Source organism: Coregonus clupeaformis, chromosome 14, assembly GCF_020615455.1.
Source record: "Coregonus clupeaformis isolate EN_2021a chromosome 14, ASM2061545v1, whole genome shotgun sequence".
Taxonomy (NCBI): Eukaryota; Metazoa; Chordata; class Actinopteri; order Salmoniformes; family Salmonidae; genus Coregonus; species Coregonus clupeaformis.
This window is the reverse complement of record NC_059205.1, coordinates 24,958,182-24,981,901: the sequence shown is the minus strand read 5'-3', so window position 1 is coordinate 24,981,901 and position 23,720 is coordinate 24,958,182. Positions and strand designations below refer to the sequence as shown.

General features: G+C 47.8%; 1 protein-coding gene across 3 annotated transcripts in view; it reads left to right on the top strand.

Annotated features, from left to right (window-relative positions):
• Positions 1-23,720, top strand: part of LOC121581256 (TBC1 domain family member 22B-like) — a 215,630-nt gene that overhangs the window by 101,724 nt on the left and 90,186 nt on the right. For all 3 annotated transcript variants that reach the window (XM_045224755.1, XM_045224756.1, XM_045224754.1), the window contains one exon: positions 6,455-6,561. In XM_045224755.1, coding sequence (XP_045080690.1) covers positions 6,455-6,561 — 107 coding nt within the window. The remainder of the gene's footprint in view (positions 1-6,454; positions 6,562-23,720) is intronic.

The following is a 23,720-nucleotide window of genomic DNA, read 5'->3' as shown; positions in this document are numbered from 1 at the left end:
CAGCGACCTTTCGGTTACTGGCACAACGCTCTTACCCACTAAGCTACCTGCCGCCCCTGTTCTTCTCAGACCATATTATATTTAAAAACTTGTGCTTTGATAACAAAACAGATTAGTTGTTGTATCACTTGCTAGGCACAGCTGAGCATAAATTGAAATAATTAGCTTTCTTATTTTACTGGACTGATGGTACCTGCATCTGATGGTCAGTCTCAGCGGAGGAAAGGAGAGAGCAGCACAGTGTCTGCCTCTCACGGTCCCTGCTCTATCCTTTCCTCTGGTTAGACTGACCTGAGAGAGGGGACACAGTCTTCCACCTGATGGCGAAACTCGAGTTGCACCACATTATTTCTACCTCATGCTTGAATTGATGTTTTTCCTATGACTAGAAAAAGTGAAATGTTCCTCGATATTAAAATAGACACGACGAGCTGCTAATAATAAAAAACTTTATACACTGCTCAAAAAAATAAAGGGAACACTTAAACAGCACAATGTAACTCCAAGTCAATCACACTTCTGTGAAATCAAACTGTCCACTTAGGAAGCAACACTGATTGACAATAAATGTCACATGCTGTTGTGCAAATGGAATAGACAACAGGTGGAAATTATAGGCAATTAGCAAGACACCCCCAATATAGGACTGGTTTTGCAGGTGGTGACCACAGACCACTTCTCAGTTCCTATGCTTCCTGGCTGATGTTTTGGTCACTTTTGAATGTTTTGGTCACTATCACTCTAGTGGTAGCATGAGACGGAGTCTACAACCCACACAAGTGGCTCAGGTAGTGCAGCTCATCCAGGATGGCACATCAATGCGAGCTGTGGCAAGAAGGTTTGCTGTGTCTGTCAGCGTAGTGTCCAGAGCATGGAGGCGCTACCAGGAGAAAGGCCAGTACATCAGGGGATGTGGAGGAGGCCGTAGGAGGGCAACAACCCAGCAGCAGGACTGCTACCTCCGCCTTTGTGCAAGGAGGAGCAGGAGGAGCACTGCCAGAGCCCTGCAAAATGACCTCCAGCAGGCCACAAATGTGCATGTGTCTGCTCAAACGGTCAGAAACAGACTCCATGAGGGTGGTATGAGGGCCTGACGTCCACAGGTGGGGGTTGTGCTTACAGCCCAACACCGTGCAGGACGTTTGGCATTTGCCAGAGAACACCAAGATTGTCAAATTCGCCACTGGCGCCCTGTGTTCTTCACAGATGAAAGCAGGTTCACACTGAGCACATGTGACAGACGTGACAGAGTCTGGAGATGACGTGGAGAACGTTCTGCTGCCTGCAACATCCTCCAGCATGACCGGTTTGGCGGTGGGTCAGTCATGGTGTGGGGTGGCATTTCTTTGGGGGGCCGCACAGCCCTCCATGTGCTCGCCAGAGGTAGCCTGACTGCCATTAGGTACCGAGATGAGATCCTCAGACCTCTTGTGAGACCATATGCTGGTGCGGTTGGCCCTGGGTTCCTCCTAATGCAAGACAATGCTAGACCTCATGTGGCTGGAGTGTGTCAGCAGTTCTTAGCAAGAGGAAGGGATTGATGCTATGGACTGGCCCGCCCGTTCCCCAGACCTGAATCCAATTGAGCACATCTGGGACATCATGTCTCGCTCCATCCACCAACGCCACGTTGCACCACAGACTGTCCAGGAGTTGGCGGATGCTTTAGTCCAGGTCTGGGAGGAGATCCCTCAGGAGACCATCCGCCACCTCATCAGGAGCATGCCCAGGCGTTGTAGGGAGGTCATACAGGCACGTGGAGGCCACACACGCTACTGAGCCTCATTTTGACTTGTTTTAAGGACATTACATCAAAGTTGGATCAGCCTGTAGTGTGGTTTTCCACTTTAATTTTGAGGGTGACTCCAAATCCAGACCTCCATGGGTTGATACATTTGATTTCCATTGTTAATTTTTGTGTGATTTTGTTGTCAGCACATTCAACTATGTAAAGAAAAAAGTTTTTAATAAGATTATTTCATTCATTCAGATCTAGGATGTGTTATTTTAGTGTTCCTTTAATTTTTTTGAGCAGTGTATATATCGATACACTTGGCTACTTCATTCATTGCAGCTGCAGTGCTGGTTGTAGGGAGAAGCGTGTTTTATATTTTGTCAAAGTGTTGAAAAAAAACCAGTGTTGACAGTGCTGAATAAAAACTTAAACAAGAACTCACTCATAGAAACAGCAGCTCTGCTGTATTCTTTGATAGTTTCATGGAAACTTTAGGCATGTTGATATGAGCTATCCGATTGGCCAGCACAGTTGGCACACTTGATTTAGCTCCTGTTCTGCCGGGTAGGTTCCCTTCAGACACATTTAAATGGTTCAAAATGGGAAGACTTTGCCTACCCGGGGTGCAGGGCTTCTGAATCAAGTGGACCTACAGCCAACTGCGCAAAACGAATAAAAATAAATAAATAGGAGCGCAAAGCTTTATCGTTGGTGTTCTTTTACTTTTTTTCCCCAATTGGTAGTTAGAGTCTTGTCCCATCGCTGCAACTCCCCTTCGGGAGAGGCGAAGGTCGAGAGCCATGCGTCCTCCGACACACGACCCTGCCAAGACACACTGCTTCTTGACACACTGCTCGCTCAACCCAGAAGCCGGCTGCACCAATGTGTCGGAGGAAACACGTCCAGCTGGCGACCGAAGTCAGCTTGCTGGCGCCCAGCCCGCCACAAGGAGTCGCTAGAGCGCGATGGGACAAGGAAATCCCGGCCGGCCAAACACTCCCCTAACCCGTACGACGCTGGGCCAATTGTGCGCTGCCTCACGGGTCTCCCGGTCACAGCCGGCTGTGACACAGCCTGGGATCGAACCCGGGTCTGTAGTGATGCGTCAAGCACTGCAACGCAGTGCCTTAGACCGCTGCGCCACTCGGGAGGCCATCGTTGGCTTTTCTACAGAAATGTTTGGCGATCGACTAGGAATGCCTTGAAGATCAACCAGTCGATTCAAATCTACCGGTTGGTGACCCCTGTATTAAGGGCTCCTGAAAAGGCTCTCCTGTCTTTGAACAATCTATCCATCCAGCCATCCCTTCTCCTTGTCCATTAGAGCCCGTCTTCAGTAGTTTGGCCCTTCTCTCTTCTCCCTATTTACCTGAGGGCTTGGCTGCTGCTCACCTCCCTTGGTGTTACCTGCCAGAGTAGCCACTGAGGACACAAACACCTAATAGACGGCAGGCCAGTGATGTGTATAAAGAGAGAGTGGTTCGTCAGGTGTGTGTGAGTAGTAGAGTGTGATTAATCAGTATCATCTCACTCTAGTGTTCCACTCTGCTGCTGTTGTCAAGAACATGTCAAACCCTACATACAGCCCTCCCTACTGCCCACACCGTATCTGTCATACACTCATCATGTTCCCATCGCCTCACCTAATTAATCTGATTATATGTTAATGATCCCATATGGCACCCATCAGCGTGATAACGGATTATATTACACCTGGTCTCAATTAACCCAGGTTGACACACGACGGACATATAGAGGTAATTAGATGGACGTATGGTTAACAAGGCAACAAATCATGAAGACCCCCCCCCCTCCCCCTTAGTGACAACAATTCCAATTGATGTTGTGTGGATTAATGAGAGAGAAAAAAAAGTATTTTTTCACTCGCTGTATGTAATGTGCCGAGCTTGTAGGTCGTAATGGGAAACGTGTTGCTTATGAGGAGATGCATATATATGTACAAAATGTCCATGACTGTAACACAAATGGGACAGGAGATATGTTTGTTCAAAGTTTTGGAATTTCAGTTGATTACTATTGCGCCAATCAATGTAATTTTGTAAATGCTTGGTCTCTATGGCAAGACGCGTCATTCATCCAAAGTTTAGTCAAAAATGGGCCAGTGGTGTCTGAGATATCGTGTGTGACTAAAGAATATACGTACAAGGGTTGAATATTTTCTAGGTATTTTACAAATGTTCCATCCTGAGAATAAATCACTTTTCTCCCGGGTAACCTGGTATTTATATATATATATATATATATATATATGGTCCTCTGTAGCTCAGCTGGTAGAGCACGGCGCTTGTAACGCCAAGGTAGTGGGGTCGATCCCCGGGACCACCCATACACAAAAATGTATGCACGCATGACTGTAAGTTGCTTTGGATAAAAGCGTCTGCTAAATGGCATATTTTTTTATTTTTTTATTTTTTCCAGGCCAAAACCGGAAGTGTCATTCAAAGCATTATAAAGCATATAAATATGTCTGGATTTGATTTAGAGCTTTGATCAGCATGAAAATGCTAACCTGATGTTAATAGGACATATTATACACTGCTCAAAAACACCCTCAAACACATCCTAGATCTGAATGAATGAAATAATCTTATTAAATACTTTTTTCTTTACATAGTTGAATGTGCTGACAACAAAATCACACAAAAATTATCAATGGAAATCAAATTTATCAACCCATGGAGGTCTGGATTTGGAGTCACCCTCAAAATTAAAGTGGAAAACCACACTACAGGCTGATCCAACTTTGATGTAATGTCCTTAAAACAAGTCAAAATGAGGCTCAGTAGAGTGTGTGGCCTCCACGTGCCTGTATGACCTCCCTACAACGCCTGGGCATGCTCCTGATGAGGTGGCGGATGGTCTCCTGAGGGGATCTCCTCCCAGACCTGGACTAAAGCATCCGCCAACTCCTGGACAGTCTGTGGTGCAACGTGGCGTTGGTGGATGGAGCGAGACATGATGTCCCAGATGGGCTCAATTGGATTCAGGTCTGGGGAACGGGCGGGCCAGTCCATAGCGTCAATGCCTTCCTCTTGCAGGAACTGCTGACACGCTCCAGCCACATGAGGTCTAGCATTGTCTTGCATTAGGAGGAACCCAGGGCCAACCGCACCAGCATATGGTCTCACAAGGGGTCTGAGGATCTCATCTCGGTACCTAATGGCAGTCAGGCTACCTCTGGCGAGCACATGGAGGGCTGTGCAGCCCCCCAAAGAAATGACTGACTCACCGCCAAACCGGTCATGCTGGAGGATGTTGCAGGCAGCAGAATGTTCTCCACGGCGTCTCCAGACTCTGTCACGTCTGTCACATGTGCTCAGTGTGAACCTGCTTTCATCTGTGAAGAGCACAGGGCGCCAGTGGCGAATTTGCCAATCTTGGTGTTCTCTGGCAAATGCCAAACATCCTGCACGGTGTTGGGCTGTAAGCACAACCCCCACCTGTGGACGTCGGGCCCTCATACCACCCTCATGGAGTCTGTTTCTGACCGTTTGAGCAGACACATGCACATTTGTGGCCTGCTGGAGGTCATTTTGCAGGGCTCTGGCAGTGCTCCTCCTTGCACAAAGGCGGAGGTAGCAGTCCTGCTGCTGGGTTGTTGCCCTCCTACGGCCTCCTCCACGTCTCCTGATATACTGGCCTGTCTCCTGGTAGCGCCTCCATGCTCTGGACACTACGCTGACAGACACAGCAAACCTTCTTGCCACAGCTCGCATTGATGTGCCATCCTGGATGAGCTGCACTACCTGAGCCACTTGTGTGGGTTGTAGACTCCGTCTGATGCTACCACTAGAGTGAAAGCACCGCCAGCATTCAAAAGTGAACAAAACATCAGCCAGGAAGCATAGGAACTGAGAAGTGGTCTGTGGTCACCACCTGCAAAACCAGTCCTTTATTGGGGGTGTCTTGCTAATTGCCTATAATTTCCACCTGTTGTCTATTCCATTTGCACAACAGCATGTGACATTTATTGTAAATCAGTGTTGCTTCCTAAGTGGACAGTTTGATTTCACAGAAGTGTGATTGACTTGGAGTTACATTGTGTTGTTTAAGTGTTCCCTTTATTTTTTTGAGCAGTGTATTTCAAAATTAAATCTCAGTAACCGGGTTCCCGCCATTCAACCCTAGTACGTACGAACGGACAGAGACTGATCCATGATTTCATCGTGGGGAGGAATAAATTGTTCAATCAGTGAGGTATGTTCCAACTGTCATTCAGGTGTTAATACACTTAACCCACGGATGGACTTCATTGCTGATGTCTAGCATCATAATCTGTACTGTATTTGAATTGCTTTTGATAGCCATCTTCAATCTCGGAAATATATATATAAAACATTTTTATAGATTAGTGCTGTATATTTGAATGACTGTTGAGAGTAGATGTAGTTGAATGACTATGGTTGTAGATGTAGTAAGAACAAACAGTCTGCATAATGTAAATAATGTATGTGTGAATGGGTGTGGAGAGTAAATAGAGTTGTGGAGAGGAAATAGACCCTCCATGAAGCTCTGAGAACAACCAACTACACTACACTACACTACACTACACTACACTAGGAGACTCCTCAGGCTCTCCTCAAGAACATCTCTCTCTTTCTCTTCTGTTTCTTCTGCTGTGATGCTGGTAGACCCAATTCACTCTCTTTTTCACTCTCTCTCTCTCACTCACCCTTCTCTCTCTTTCTCTCGGTACAGAGGAGGAGGTGGAGAACTTTGACGTGTCCAGCTTGCAGGAGGAGGCTTTGCGGAACATCGAGGCTGACAGTTTCTGGTGCATGAGTAAGCTGTTGGACGGCATTCAGGTACATGGATTCTCCTCTCCTTTCCGCTGTTTACATTCACTGTGTACCTCTGTGTGTGCGCCTGTGTGTGTGTACCACCTCCCCAGGATAGAACGGGTAGTAGTTCCAGGGGAGCAGTTATGATGCATATTGTTTTGTGTGTGTTTGTGTGTTTGTGTGTGTGTGTGTGTGTGTGTGTGTGTTGAATTGGCCACACACATGAATACATACAGGTTTGGTCACAGTAGAGTCCCCTGTGTGTAGGTTAGTCGCTCCGTCCCACTCTCCCCCTCTGTTCCATCTCTTCAGAATTAAATATTCTCTCTCTGCACTGTACCGTAGCCAGATACAGCCTTTTACCCATCAGCCTGATGATGGGCGGCGTTGAGCGTATCACCCAGGGCACTGTTCCGCCTCCTCCTCACTTTCTCTCTCTCTTTGTCGCTTATTGATTTACAGCCATAACAACATCAGAGTGTGTGTGTGAGCCCATATGTGTGAGCACACAAGTGTGTGTGTGTGTGTTTGGCCTTGATGTAAAAGCCCCAGACACAGAGGTAGCTAGGCAGTGGAAGAAGGCAGGTAGGTGGCAAGGCGGTGTGTTCAGAGCGGAGTGCTGCTGCTAGCCACACACCCGGCGTGGTTCCCAGGTGGTGCCAGCTGCCACCGTTTGGTCTCGCTGTTTTTTTAAACACTTGCTGGGGATGAAATGTTGTGTAATTACACCAGGGTGCGGAAGAGGATTTAATTTACTTCAACTGGTACTCTCTCTCATTTTCTCTGTCACACTTTCTCTCTCTCTCTTTTTCTCTCCGTCTTTCGTTCTCTCTGTCGCCCTTTCGCTCCCTCTCTCAAATTCAGATTGCTTTATTGGCATGAAATACAATTTGTAGATATATCCAAAGCAGTATAGTGGTACAGCATTTAAGTAAATACAGTACAATGCAATGAGGATACTTTTATTTATTTATTTATTTAACCTTTATTTTAGCAAGGAGTCATACTGAGACCAAGGTCTCTTTTACAGATGAGCCCTGAATTACATACATTACAGAAAATACACACATCAATATCAATACAAAATGCAAGCAGAAAGAAAAGCACGGTCATAAAAAACACATTCATCAGTAATAAGGTCCTCAATCAGCCTTCTGAATTGCCCTCGAGGCACCAAAACATCACATTTAAGAACATTTTGAAGATTGTTCCTCAAATAAGGTGCCAGAACTTAAAGCTGATTTTCCAAACTCAGTAGAGATCAAAGGAATTTCCAGAGTTAATCATCTCTGAGACCTGGTGTGGTAACTCATGTCTAAAGTTTAGTAAAGATGTTAGGTACAGTGGGACTTTTTGTAAAAGGGCTTTATAAATGAAAACATAGCAATGCATTAACCTACGTGACATCAAAGAGGGCCAACCAACTTTCTGGTAGAGAATGCAGTGATGAGTGCTAAAATTGTCGCCCGTAATAAAGCGTAGTGCCCTATGATAAACTGCATCTAATGGCTTTAATGAAGTGGCAGCTGCGTTCATATAGATGATGTCGCCATAGTCTAGGACCGATACGAACTTCGACTGAATAATCTGCTTTCAACTATTTAGCGAGAGGCAGAACCTATTTCTATAGAAGAAGACCATTTTTATTCTCACGTCCTTTTTTAATTTAATAATATATAAATAAAAATAGGGGTCTTTTTATTTTAGGGGGTATTCTCAGCTTCTTAACTAACTCATCAATGTGCTTAAAAAAAAAAAATGAAATAGTTCATTTCAGTAGTAATAATAATTGTACATATAATCATGTATACAGGTACAACACTACTGCTGTTGTATTGTGTAATCTTCGATCGATAAATGTAATTCAATAAAAATACGATTTTAAAAGAAAGAATGGCTAATTAATAAACAGCAAAGTGTACATAGATGATGGTTACGCTATATAATGTAAATATTATAGGGAATTAATGGTCATGGGATGTCCCTCAGGCTATGGCAATCATATACATACTGTATCTCTCGCTCTCGCTCTCTCTCTCGCTCGCACTCGCATTTTCTCTCGCTCGCTCTCGTGTTTTCTCTCGCTCTCTTTCGCTCGTTCTCTCTCCTCGCTCACCTCGCTCACCTCGTCGTCTTTCCTGTGCTCTTTGTATCTGTCATTCAGATGGCGGTCTCTCCTCTCCTTCACTCGTCTCACTCCACTCCAGAGAGGGCCATTTGTATGCTGGTGACTCACCTCTCTTCAGAGGCAGCAGTACATTAGGATGCACTCCCAGCCAGCCAACCTTTTGGGCTGTTTTGTCCCTAATTACCGCAATAATTTGTGTGTACAAAGCTGATTCTCACAGGCACTTATGATTTTCTTCACAACTTCACAGTACCCAGTTATAACCCGGGAACATTCATAGTTCGCTTTGACACTGTGTTTAGAGGTGTGTGTGTGTGTGTGTGTGTGTGTGTGTGTGTGTGTGTGTGTGTGTGTGTGTGGGGGGGCGGGAGCAGAGCTGAACTGAGCCTCTTCTTATTGCAGTAGAAAGGAATTCTTACTTTGAAGATTACCTGATGCCAGAGCAGTCTTAAATCTCCACATTCTATTTCCATAGAATACATGAGATCGTGATGAACATATAATAATAGGCATTAAGCTGTAAACAACATTTTGTAGCACAGCAAATTGCTTTTTTGACCTAAATCTTTGGACATTCAAGGAAAATACAAAGGATGGCTAACAACACTAAGACTGAGTCCCATATGGCACCCTAGTACCTACATAGTGTACAACCTTTGACCAAGAAGTGCACTATATAGGTAATAGTGTGCCATTTGCGATGCAGCCTCAATGAGGCTAACAACATTAGATGTCATTGCTCCTAGTTTTAGAAAGCAGACCATTATTATTGAATTATTGGTTTCCAAAAACTCACTATAGTAAAGTTCACAATAACATCCAGCTTTCAGACAGCTTTCTACAGCTTTCTGCCCTGAAGGCAGTACACCACAAAAACACTGCTTCATAAAATCACCAGGAAGGGTTCTTTGCTCATGTAAGTGTGTGTGTGTTTTATATAGCAATGTACAATACTCAATGTGTATCACCTGTCATATTCTCTTTTATTTACAGAATCAAGCATGAGACTAGCTAACTAACCCTATTTTCTGTTTAGCTGTTATTCTATTGGGCTCCCGCACACCACTGCAGTTTACATGTCACAGTGACCTGTGTGGAAGCTAACATGCCTTACCTTAATTCTTGCTGTTTATGTTGAAAACATTAGGTTTAGAGACAGATTGAGAGAGACTTTACAGGCTTTGATTCTACTCCCTAGATGCTCTTTGTATGGCACTCAATCAACGACACAACAAGACCACTCCTGACACACACACACACACACACACACACACACACACACACACACACACACACACACACACACACACACACACACACACACACACACACACACAGGGAGAAGAGAAGTGGTGAGAGATCACCAGCTGTTGTGTTTTGATGATTGACATGTGAGCGGTGCAACCTAAACCCCTGTGAATCGCCGAAGCGGGACACGGCACCACGCTGCTGTCTGCTGAACGCCGACCTCGGACCCCTGCGCCGGGTCCTGGGAGACCCCGTCTCTGATTAGCACGGCTAGGTGATCTGTAAACAGACGTATGGTGTCATAGAGAGGAGAGCAGCTCTCTCAGGGAGGGAAGGGGCCGCAAAGCTTGCTTGTGAAGCTGGTTATCAGAGCTGGAGTCTTTTAGTTGAAGGTGTTTATTTGACCAAAATACCAATAAAGGTGCTCTAGTCAAGTGCACTCACCTACAAACGCTAGGATTTTCTCTTGGAATTGATCATGTTATTTTATTCAGTAGCAAGACAAAATAACCGACATGCATACTTTAAAACCACCCCATAAAACACCCACACACAAAGAGGGTAATGGCTTTCCTGACCCCCCACTCGTCTGCTATTTAACCCCCCACTCCTCGTCTCCTCTGTGGATATGGTAGTAGTGGGTATCTGAGAGAATAGGTTTACTGCTGGGACAGGATAGATCACAAACTAGCTAATTACGGTGCTAGAGGTGTTCGGGCCCATAAAGATTGTTTAGAAACCATTAGGGGCAAAACGACGTGCCCCTACCCCCCCACTGCCACACACACATAATTAGATAGAGACAAGGTCACAGGAACCACACACACACACCCTCTCTCCGGCGCTCCTGTAGGAACTGCTGCTGTCGACAGAATGTAGTAGCATTTACGCCGGGACAAAGGAGCCGAAGCACGCTTTTATTAATTATCCTAAATAAATAGGTCTCTTATGGGGCCTTGTCGCTAAAACACCTTCAGTGATATTAATGAGCCACTTGTTTATTTAGCCTATTTTTTACGGGCTCTATAGCCAACTTAACAGAGAAGGAAATTGGAAGCATTTACCTCAGAGCCCGTAGAGATTGATGGTATAAAACAATGTGAAAGCCACTGTGAGAGTATAATCAGATCTGGAATTGAAAAGGCTTTTCTTTCTGTATTATATTAATACATTCCTCTCAACTTGACCTTTAAATGGAGCTTAAATGATTTTCCAGCAACTAGGTTACTTATCGTTACAATGGCCTTTTTTTATTTAGCTTTTCTGTTGTGTTATAAAACTAGTATTGGCATCTAGTTTTACATGGTTGTGTAAAACTGGTTGCATTTAAAGTGCCATTTGTTCTGTTGTCTCAGTCTTTCAGAAATCTTCTTGTCTGTCTGGATTAGCTGTTTACAATTTTCCAGTAATCTGCTGCACTGCTTAACTAGATGCAGACAGACACACAAACATACAAAGATGTTAAACACTGGCTAGCTAGCCCTAGGGTTGGGCGGTATCCAGATTTTCATATCTTCATACCGTCCTTCTCTCATCCCGGGATTTACGGTTATACATACAGTGCATTGGAAAGTATTCAGAACAGCCTTATTTTAAAATTGATTAAATTATTTTTTCCCCCTCATCAATTTACACACAATACTCCATAATGACAAAGCGAAAACAGGTTTTTAGAAATGTTTGCAAAATAACAAATAAAAAACAGAAATACATTATTTACATAAGTATTCAGACCCTTTGCTATGATTCTCGAAATTGAGCTCAGCTGCATCCTGTTTCCATTGATCATACTTGAGATGTTTCTACAACTTGATTGGAGTCCACCTGTGGTAAATTCAATTGATTGGACATGATTTGGAAAGGCACACACCTGTCTATATAAGGTCCCACAGTTGACAGTGCATGTCAGAGCAAAAAACAAGCCATGAGGTCGAAGGAATTGTCCGTAGAGCTCCAAGACAGGATTGTGTCGAGGCACAGATCTGGGGAAGGGTACAAAAACATTTCTGCAGCATTAAAGGTCCCCAAGAACTCAGTGGCCTTCATCATTCTTAAATGGAAGAAGTTTGGAACAACCAAGAGCTGGCCGCCTGGCCAAACTGAGCAATCAGTGGAGAAGGCCCTTGGTCAGGGAGGTGACCAAGAACTCTATGATCACTCTGACAGAGCTCCAGAGTTCCTCTGTGGAGATGGGATAACCTTCCAGAAGGACAACCATCTCTGCAGCACTCCACCGATCAGGCCTTTATGTTAGATTGGCCAGACGGAAGCCACTCCTCAGTAAAAGGCACATGACAGCCTGCTTGGAGTTTGCCAAAAGGCACCTAAAGGACTCTCAGACCATGAGAAACAAAATTCTCTGGTCCGATGAAACCAAGATTGAACTCTTTGGCCTGAATGCCAAGCGTCACGTCTGGAGGTAACCTGGCACCATCCCTACGGTGAAGCAGGGTGGTGGCAGCATCATGCTGTGGGGATGTTTTTCAGTGGCAGGGGCTGGGAGACTAGTCAGGATTGAGGGAAAGATAAAGAGAGCCAAGTACAGAGATCCTTGATGAAAACCTGCTCCAGAGCGCTCAGGACCTCGGACTGGGGCGAAAGTTTACCTTCCAACAGGAAGAAGGTCCAATACCACCATTTGCCTCATGCAGCGCGACACATCTCCTTCGCATGTAGTTGATCAGGCTGTTGATTGTGGCCTGTGGAATGTTGTCCCACTCCTCTTCAATGGCTTTACGAAGTTACAGGATATAGGCGGGAACTGGAACACACTGTCGTACACATTGATCCAGAGCATCCCGAACATGCTCAATGGGTGACATGTCTGGTGAGTATGCAGGCCATGGAAGAACTGGACATTTTCAGCTTCCAGGAATTGTGTGCCAGTGGCCATCGAAGGTGAGCATTTGCCCAGTGAAGTTGTTTACGATGCCGAGGTGCGGTCAGGTTAAGACTCTGGTGAGGACGACAAGCACGCAGATGAGCTTCCCTGAGATGGTTTCTGACAGTTTGTGCAGAAAATCATCGTTTTTGCAAACCCATAGTTTCATCAGCTGTCCGGGTGGCTGGTCTCAGACGATCCTGCAGGTGAGGAAGCAGGATGTGAAGGTCCTCGGCTGGTGTGGTTACACGTTGGAGGCGGTTTATGGTAGAGAGATTAACATTCAATTCTCTGGCAACAGCTCTGGTGGACATTCCTGCAGCCAGCATGCCAACCTCGCGTTCCCTCAAAACTTGAGACATCTGTGGCATTGTGTTGTGTGACAAAACTGCACATTTACAGTGGCCTTTTTTATTGTCCCCAGCACAAGGTGCACCTGTTTTAATGACCATGCTGTTTAATCAGCTTCTTGATATGCTGCACCTGTGAGGTGGATGGATTATATTGGCAAAGGATAAATGCTCACTAGCAGGTAGAAGCTTTTTGTGCGTATGGCAAATTTCTGAGATCTTTTATATCAGCTCATAAAACATAGGATGTTTATATTTTTGTTCAGTATAACTTGGCAATCTAAAATATGTTTGCTGACACGGGCTAATTGACTATCAGTGACTGACATAACAAGAGAAAAACTGCTGACTCACAACAACATTTTGAAATTGCACCTTGTGTTTTCTACTATGCTAACTCGCAACAGTAAGTTGAGACCCCGACTGGGGTGATTATTATTTGTATTTAATTTTTAATTCTTATTTTTTTTCACCATTATTTAACCAGGTAAGCCAGTTGAGAACAAGTTCTCATTTACAACTGCGACCTGGCCAAGATAAAGCAAAGCAGTGCGATAAAAACAACAACACAGAGTTACATATGGGGTAAAACAAAACATAAAGTCAAAAATACAACAGAAAATATATATACAGTGTGTTCAAATGTAGCAAGTTATGGAGGTAAGGCAATAAATAGGCCATAGTGCAAAATAATTACAATTAGTATTAACACTGGAATGATAGATGTGCAAGAGATGATGTGCAAATGGAGATACTGGGGTGCAAATGAGCAAAATAAATAACAATATGGGGATGAGGTAGTTGGGTGGGCTAATTTCAGATGGGCTGTGTACAGTTGCAATGATCGGTAAGCTGCTCTGACAACTGATGCTTAAAGTTAGTGAGGGAGATAAGAGTCTCCAGCTTCAAGATTTTTGCAATTCGTTCCAGTCATTGGCAGCAGAGAACTGGAAGGAATGGCGGCCAAAGGAGGTGTTGGCTTTGGGGATGACCAGTGAGATATATGTAGTGAGGGCCAGCCAACAAGAGCGTACAGGTCACAATGGTGGGTAGTATATGGGGCTTTGGTGACAAAACGGATGGCACTGTGATAGACTACATCCAATTTGCTGAGTAGAGTGTTGGAGGCTATTTTGTAAATGACATCGCCGAAGTCAAGGATCGGTAGGATAGTCAGTTTTACGAGGGCATGTTTGGCAGCATGAGTGAAGCATGAATTGATCCGATGGCCTTCAAAAGGCCACCAGTTGCCCATCCCTGACATAGCTAGGGCGCTGGATTAAGAGCAAGGTTTGTGTAATGTCTGTCTCACTAGCAACTGGGGAAGACCACTCACACACACACACACACACACACACACACACACACACACACTTGACTATCTGCTGGTTTAGCTGTGAGCTAAAGGGTCCCTGCTGTGGGAGACTGGTGCAGCCTGCTGGTGTAACCATTGTTGAGGCGATGTAGTGAGAGGTGCAGTGGTTGCTATCCTGGTATTACTGCTCAGGGATGTTTAAACAGGACCATGACTCATAGCTTCTGCCCGGTTCAGCTTGCTCCTGTGTGTGTGGTGTGTCTGTGTGTGGGGGTGGCTGTAGTTGGAGCCCAGGGCTGGGTGATGCCAGTCTCTGTTTGGGGGAATATCTCACCCTAGCGCACCCCTGCCAATTAGATGGAATCAACTGTGCCCAAGAGGGAGGCGGGGGAGATATGGAGAGGGAGAGGGAGGAGAAGAGGAGAGCCAGAAGGAGAGAGGGACGAGAATGAGAGTAGAGGAGAGGGAGAGCCAGGGGTTAGGCTCCAGACAAACATTTTCAGTTGGTGGCACCAGTCCATAATTTGGTCGCACCCATTTTTCTTCGCGGTGTCACACAATAGAACAAAATTGTATCATCTTATAAAGTCATTCAGTGCTTTATTAAAAGTGTAATAGGTTACTGAGATGGTATTCAAGACTACATTTTTTTCATCATCTATTCATATTGTGATTCAAAATATTCTAATATGCAACCTAATTCCGTGATTGTCATTATTTTGGGTAGACAATTTGTCATGAGCCCTCTCACTCCACCGGGTTACCACCTTAATTTGTTTCCACTATCTTCCACTCTGCTCACCTCCCTCTCTCTACTCAGCCTAACTAGCTCCACCTGTCCCTGCTCTGCTCGGCTCTAATTACTCTGCCAGCTGCGCTGCATTACCCACTAACCTCTCCCAGTATTTAAGGCCCTGTCTTTCAGCTCTCCGGTGTCAGATCGTCTGCAAAGCTCACACCCGGAACCTGTTTGCTCGCGCTTCTGGCTCACCCTGGTTTTGTGACCCCGGACCTGCCTGTTTTTTGGATACTCTTCTGCCTCAGGAGATCCAGACCTGCTTCTGCCATTACGACTCCTGACTACTCTTCAATCCCGGTAACTCTGACCAGCCTTCTGCCTTGCTACTACGTATTTTGGATTTCCCTTGAACTGTACTGCTGCCTGGTTTCATTCCGCCCTGTTGTGTCTGTGTCTCCCCCAGGACTTCTGGACCACCCACCACCGGCTTCATAGGACGCATCGCTGCCACTGGGGGGCACAGACCCAGCGCATTGGACGGGATCCCTGTTACCCCTGGAGCCTTCATTCACTCCCTACTTCCCTTTTCCCCTTAAGTTTAATAAACTTTCTGGTGTGACGCAATTGTGGTCCTCTGGTCGTCTGTCTGAATCGTGACAGTGCGATCTGACCATTATGGACTCAGCGCACACTTTCCCCGACATGGAAACCGATGAGCATGAGCAGCAGTTCCAGCAGCAGCAACAACAACTCGCCATGATCATTCAACTCCTCACCAACCTTACCCCAGCCAGTCTGCCCACCAGCCCAGCCCCGAGTTACCTGCCCGGTCATTGCAGCCGCTGCTCCGAACCCAAGATTGGAAACCCCGAGCGGTTCAACGGCGATTCAACCCAGGTCCGGCCATTCCTGACTAGCTGCCGACTTCAGTTCTCCTTGCAGCCAAGGACCTTCGCCACGGAGGGGGCTAAAGTTGGGTATGCCATCACTCACCTGACGGGCCGAGCTCCGACTCTGGGGAACAGCAGAGTTCGAACGTCAAACCCCCGCATGTGCAACCTTCGACCTGTTTGCTGAGGAGATGCTGAAGGTGTTTGACCTGGATTCACCCACCGCAGAGGCGTCTCGTGAACTGTTCAGTATTCGACAAGGCAGACGTACAGTCGCAGACCATTCCATCGACTTCCGAACCCTGGCTAGACGAAGTTCTTGGAACACACCATCGTTGGTGGACGCGTTCTTCCATAGTTTGGCTGACTATATCAAGGGACGAGTTGGTCTCCCCATGAACTGCCTTCCACTCTTGATGAAGCCATCGCACTGACTGTCAGGATCGACAGAAGGATACAGACCCGTCGTCGTGAGAGGGGGCGCCAAGGTCCACCTACTACCGGCATTCGGAGAGATCCGACTGGGCTCCTGTCATCTACTGCCACTCACCCAGGTCAGCTTGATCAGTCTGAGCCTATGGAGATTGGGCGAGCCTCCCTCACTCCTGCAGAGCGCCAGCGCCGCTTCACCTCAAACCTCTGCCTCTATTGTGGAGGTGATGGACATCGTGTGGTAACCTGCCCTTTAAAGGGCCGAAGCTCACCGGGCGTAGGGGGAGTCCGGTTGAGTTCAATGACCATCCAGTCCTCCGACCGCAAACCCCTGCTGCAAGTTCACCTCCGCCTCTCTGACTCAACTCACACCCTGGCTGCTCTGGTGGATTCTGGCGCCCGAAGCCAACATAATGGACATCAAGCTGGCACGCCAACTGGGACTGGAGAACCTCCGTTTGACACCTCCTATTCCTGCCCGGGCACTGGACGGACACTTACCGGATCGGTCACTCATGTCACGGCCCCGGTCTCGATGGGTCTGTCCGGGAAACCATCAAGAAACTATCCAGTTTCACCTGCTCCCTCTCCAGGCCAACCCCTCATCCTGGGTTACCCATGGCTCCGCCGGCACAACCCCTCAGCTCGACTGGGTGACCGGGGTGATCAGGGAGTGGGGAGAGGACTGCCACCGAACCTGCCTGCTTGCTGCCGCACTACCCCCTCGGCCAGTACCTACTAACTCCGCTCCTGACCTCTCCAATGTCCCAGAATGCTACCATGGTCTCAGAGAGGTGTTTAACAAAGCAAGAGCCACATCTCTGCCCCCTCACCGACCGTACGACTGTGCCATCGACCTCATCCCTGGAACAGCTCCTCCAAGGGGTCGTCTTTATTCGTTGTCTGCTCCTGAAAGAAAGTCCATGGAGGACTACATCAATGGCTCTCTGTCCGCAGGATTAATCCGTTCATCTTCATCTCCTGCTGGTGCTGGCTTCTTCTTTGTGGGGAAGAAGGACGGATCTCTTCGCCCCTGCATCGACTACAGGGGACTCCAACGACATCACAGTGAAAAACCGTTACCCTCTGCCTCTGCTCACCTCTGCTTTTGAGTTGCTCCAGGGAGCCACTGTTTTTACCAAGTTGGATCTCAGAAACGCTTACCACCTAGTGCGGATCCGGGGAGGAGATGAATGGAAAACCGCATTCAATACACCAACAGGCCACTACGAGTATCTGGTTATGCCTTTTGGCCTCACCAATGCTCCTGCTGTGTTCCAGGCTCTAGTGAATGATGTACTGCGGGACATGTTAAACAAGTTTGTCTTCGTTTACCTGGATGACATCTTAATTTACTCCAGAAACCTGTCTGAACACACCCGCCATGTCCAGCAAGTCCTTCATCGTCTTCTGGAGAATTCCCTCTACGCCAAGGCAGAGAAATGTGAGTTTCACGTCAAGACAGTGGCCTTCCTGGGGTACATAGTGGCAGAAGGAAGTATCCAAATGGATCCTGCCAAAGTATCAGCAGTCACTTCATGGCCAGTTCCGGAGAACAGAAAGAAGCTGCAACAGTTTCTGGGGTTTGCTAACTTCTATAGGAAGTTTATCCGGAACTACAGTACCGTTGCTGCCCCTCTCACTGCTCTAACCAGCACCAAGCAACCCTTCACCTGGACCCCAGCAGCCGACAAAGCCTTCAGTACCCTCAAGGTGAGGTTCACCTCCGCTCCCATCCTCCAGATGCCTGATGTGGACCGGCAATTCATTGTGGAGGTGGACGCCTCGGATGTGGGAGTTGGTGCTGTGATTTCTCAGTGGGCTGCGGAGGATAGGAAGCTCCATCCCTGTGCCTTTTTCTCACGTCGGTTGTCCCCCTCTGAGTGCAATTACGACATAGGGAACCGTGAGCTGCTGGCTGTGAAGCTTGCCTTGGAGGAGTGGCGTCACTGGCTGGAGGGGTCCACCATTCCATTTCTCGTTTGGACCGATCATAAGAACTTGGAGTACATCCGCACGGCCAAACGGTTGAACTCCAGGCAGTCCCGCTGGGCCTGTTCTTCACCAGGTTTAATTTCACTCTGTCATACCGGCCTGGATCACGCAACACCAAGCCAGACGCCCTCTCCCGTCAATTCCAGAAGGATGACACCCCCTCCAAGGACCCTGTGTCGATTCTGCCAAGTCCCTGCATCGTTGCAGCTCTGACCTGGGCTGTTGAGGAACAGGTGCTGGAGGCTCTCCGTAACCAGCCAGGTCCCAGCACTTGCCCAGCTGACCGCCTTTTGTCCCCGAAGACCTGAGGTCCCAGGTCATTCAGTGGGGACATGACTCCCGCCTAGCTTGTCACCCTGGCTCCACCCGCACTTACAACCTGCTCGCCCAGAGGTTCTGGTGGCCCTCTCTGAGGAGGGATGTACGGGAATTCGTCCAAGCCTGCCCCATCTGCAACCAACACAAGTCGTCCTGCCAGCCCCCAGCCGGATTGCTGCAGCCCCTGCCTGTGCCCAGACGTCCCTGGTCTCACATCGCCCTTGACTTTGTCACGGGGCTGCCCCCTTCAAGTGGCATGACCGTCATTCTCACCATCGTTGACCGTTTCAGCAAGATGGCACACTTCATTCCCCTCCCCAAGCTCCCAACCGCCAAGGAGACCGCCCAGGTGGTCCTGGAACACGTCTTCCGGATCCACGGACTGCCAAGGGATGTTGTTTCTGACCGTGGTCCACAATTCTCCTCCGCTTTTGGAAGGAGTTCTGTCACCTGCTGGGAGCCACAGTCAGTCTGACTTCCGGATTCCATCCCCAATCCAATGGGCAGTCAGAGCGGGCTAATCAGGAGCTCGAGAAGGCACTGCGATGCATGACTTCACGCAACCCCCACTCCTGGTCGCAGCAATTGACATGGGTGGAGTACGCACACAATTCTCTGACCTGCTCTGCCATCGGTATGTCCCCTTTCCAATGTGTTTATGGATACCAGCCTCCTCTATTTGCCAGCCAGGAGGAGGAGGTTACTTGCCCATCTGCACTTGCTTTTGCCCGTCGATGTCGCCGCACCTGGTCACAAGCCCGAGCCACACTCCTCAGGTCCGTTGCCAGCTACACTACCGGGGCCAACCGTCGGAGAATTCCTGCTCCCACCTACCATGTTGGTCAAAGGGGTGTGGTTGTCATCGAAGAACCTGCCACTCAGGGTGGAGTCGCAGAAGCTGGCACCTCGGTTCATTGGCCCATTCCCTATCATAAGAGTGATTAGCCCAACTGCTGTCCGGCTCCAACTGCCTAATTCCCTGAGGGTGCACCCCACTTTCCATGTGTCTAAGATTAAGCCCATCCATGAGAGTCCGCTGGTTCCTGCTGCGCCTGGTCCTCCTCCTCCACGGCTCGTCGATGGTGGTCTGGTTTACACCGTCCGCCGCCTGCTTCGGTCCAGACGGAGGGGTAGGGGTCTCCAGTACCTCATTGACTGGGAGGGCTATGGACCTGAGGAAAGGGACCTGGGTGCCAGCTAGTCGGATTGTGGATAGGACTCTCATCACCGCTTTCCACCAACGGCATCCTGATCAACCTGCAATCCGTAGGGGCCGCCCCAGAGGGGTCCCTAACCGTCCGGCCCGCTCGGCTTCCTGTCCTGTGCCTGATCCTGTCTCGGGACCTGTCCCATCTCCCGACCACGGCCCTCCGGCTTCCTCCGAGGATGAGGACGTTCACTCGGACCGTTCGGAGGAGTTCTAGCCCTCCTCCGGCTCCCCTCCTCCCGCCCGGCGTGGTGTTGCTCTTGGGACTTCTGGGGCCGTCCCCTTGGGGGGGGTTCTGTCATGAGCCCTCTCACTCCACCGGGTTACCACCTTAATTTGTTTCACTATCTTCCACTCTGCTCACCTCCCTCTCTCTACTCAGCCTAACTAGCTCCACCTGTCCCTGCTCTGCTCGGCTCTAATTACTCTGCCAGCTGCGCTGCATTACCCACTAACCTCTCCCAGTATTTAAGGCCCTGTCTTTCAGCTCTCCGGTGTCAGATCGTCTGCAAAGCTCACACCCGGAACCTGTTTGCTCGCGCTCTGGCTCACCCTGGTTTTGTGACCCCGGACCTGCCTGTTTTTTGGATACTCTTCTGCCTCAGGAGATCCAGACCTGCTTCTGCCATTACGACTCCTGACTACTCTTCAATCCCGGTAACTCTGACCAGCCTTCTGCCTTGCTACTACGTATTTTGGATTTCCCTTGAACTGTACTGCTGCCTGGTTTCATTCCGCCCTGTTGTGTCTGTGTCTCCCCCCCCCAGGACTTCTGGACCACCCACCACCGGCTTCATAGGACGCATCGCTGCCACTGGGGGGGGGCACAGACCCAGCGCATTGGACGGGATCCCTGTTACCCCTGGAGCCTTCATTCACTCCCTACTTCCCTTTTCCCTTAAGTTTAATAAACTTTCTGGTGTGACGCAATTGTGGTCCTCTGGTCGTCTGTCTGAATCGTGACACAATTAGGCTTTTGTTGTTATATTTTACTGTTAAAATAACTCTAAATATACTATAATACCCACTAGTAGCCATGTATTAGTCTAAAATACAAAAACCGTTGCAGTTGTAGCCTACCACCCAATGAGGCCTATGCAATCACAATGGCCAATGCGCATTTCTCGCACTCTGTATCTCAAAGCCATATCAAATGTCTTGGTTGTAAAATAGTTGCTATTGAGCTCAAAATTAAGAGTTGATTAAAAAAAAGTACACAAAGCTGAGAACCACCTTAACTGTGACAACAGGATTGCAGTGTTTTCCCCGCTATTGGATTTTTAAATGTTATACAATCAGAACCACTTTCTTTCTCCTAGAGCATTTTTTCCAGAGAAAGGAGAGCGAGTGGCTCACTCAACAAGAATTACAAGAATCATGAGGATAATTTACTTTTTTGTTTGACCAAATCATGGTTTTAGCCTCCTAAAAATAGGAGGTGACATGTAAAAATGTGCAGCTCGACCAATTCAACATTTTACTTGCACAGCCAAGTCAAAGGGTCGCAGTCTGGAGCCCTGGAGAGAGGGGGGAGAATGAGACAATGGGGATGTAAGGAGAAACATTGGGAGGGAGACTCATGCAGAGGGGGAGGGAGGCAGGCAGGCAGGGGGGAGACATCGAGAGGGAGGCGGAGGCATTACATTTACATTTTAGTCATTTAGCAGACACTCTTATCCAGAGCGACTTACAGTTAGTGAGTGCATACATAATTTTTTTATTTTTCATACCCCCTGTGGGAATCGAACCCACAACCCTGGCGTTGCAAACACAATGCTCTACCAACTGAGCTACAGCCGGCCATTCCCTCCCCTACCTTGGACGACGCTGGGCCAATTGTTTGGCGCCCCTTGGGTCTCCCGGTCGCGGCCGGCTACGACAGAGCCTGGATTCGAACCAGGATCTCTAGTGGCACAGCTAGCACTGCGATGCAGTGCCTTAGACCACTGCGCCACTCGGGAGGCATGAGAGACTGGGAGAATGGAATGAGACAGGGAGGGAGGGATAGGGAGGCAGGAGGAAGAGGGAGTTTTTCTGGCTGACTACGGCTCTCTCGCTTACCTTTTATTGACAGCTGGATGCCTCTTTTTCAGCTCCGCTAGCTACTCAATCACACAGCTGATAGAGAGACCTGTCACTCATATTCTCCTTGTTTCTGACACACACACACACACACACACACACACACACACACACACACACACACACACACAGCCAACACTCAAGCTCTCTCTCTATTCAGTCCTTTCGCTGACACATCCAACACATACTCAAACTATAAGACCCCATTCACATGCACATTTAAGTACCTCAAAGACCTCTTTAAAATATGTCAGAGCACTCACAATCAATGAGTCCAAGAATTAGAGAGGCAGGTAGGGGGAGAAGAGGAGTGGACAGGTTCTCAGTGTGAGTGAGGTGTTTTTCAGATAAGCCCATGATTGCTGATTGTTCCCACACATTGAGAAGCCAAGGTATCCCTGAACACACACACACACACACACACACACACACACACACACACACACACAGCCATCCGCCAGTCAGCAGAGGGAGAGATAGATGGAGAGATGGTTGATGGAGGTGCGTCAATATGGCTTTGTCCTCCTCAACACGCCTCCTGTGTGTTTGTAGGGGTGTGTGTGTAGACAGCCTGATGTTCAGCAGGTCTATTGTGACTCAGGGTTATCTGTAGCTGTCATCTCTAACAGACGCTTCCAGGGACAGACAGACAGACAGGCACACTTTCTCTGTTGTCCTCTGTTGTTGTTCACTTTGTTGATAGGTGCCGACACACACAATAAATAGCCTTTGTCTCCAAAGAAGCCAGTAACAGAATAGAAAGGGGAAGAAATGGCAGCCCTGAAAACATAATTGGCCCTACATCCATCGTGAGATTCTTGTCATTCCTGGGATGAAAAGGGGAATAGTTGTCATTGTTGGTGAGGGCAGAGACAGGCTAGTGACTGAAACAGACAGTGACCCGATGGATCAGTTTCTAGTTGAGAATAACAGAACAGCGAGAAAATAAAAGAAGAAAGAAGAACAGAGTATAGAATTTTGAGATTTCCTGCCATTGCCTCAGAGGATCAAAGCTACAGTCAAGTACTTTATCACAGACAGTCTAGAGCTGTGCCTTTGTGGAGAGAGAGAGAGAGAGAGAGAGAGAGAGAGAGAGAGAGAGAGAGAGAGAGAGAGAGAGAGAGAGAGAGAGAGAGAGAGAGAGAGAGAGAGAGAGAGAGAGAGAGAGAGAGAGAGAGAGAGAGAGAGAGAGAGAGAGAGAGAGAGAGAGAGAGAGAGAGAGAGAGAGAGAGAGAGAGAGAGAGAGAGAGAGAGAGAGAGAGAGAGAGAGAGAGAGAGAGAGAGAGAGCAGAGAGAGAGAGAGAGAGAGAGCAATAGAGAAAGTGAGAGAGAGCAATAGAGAAAGTGAGAGAGAGCGCAATAGAGAAAGTGAGAGAGAGCGCAATAGAGAAAGTGAGAGAGAGCGCAATAGAGAAAGTGAGAGAGAGCGCAATAGAGAAAGTGAGAGAGAGCGCAATAGAGAAAGTGAGAGAGAGCGCAATAGAGAAAGTGAGAGAGAGAGAGAGAGAGCGCAATAGAGAGAGAGAGAGAGAGCGCAATAGAGAGAGAGAGAGCAATAGAGAAAGTGAGAGAGAGAGAGAGAGACGCAATAGAGAGAG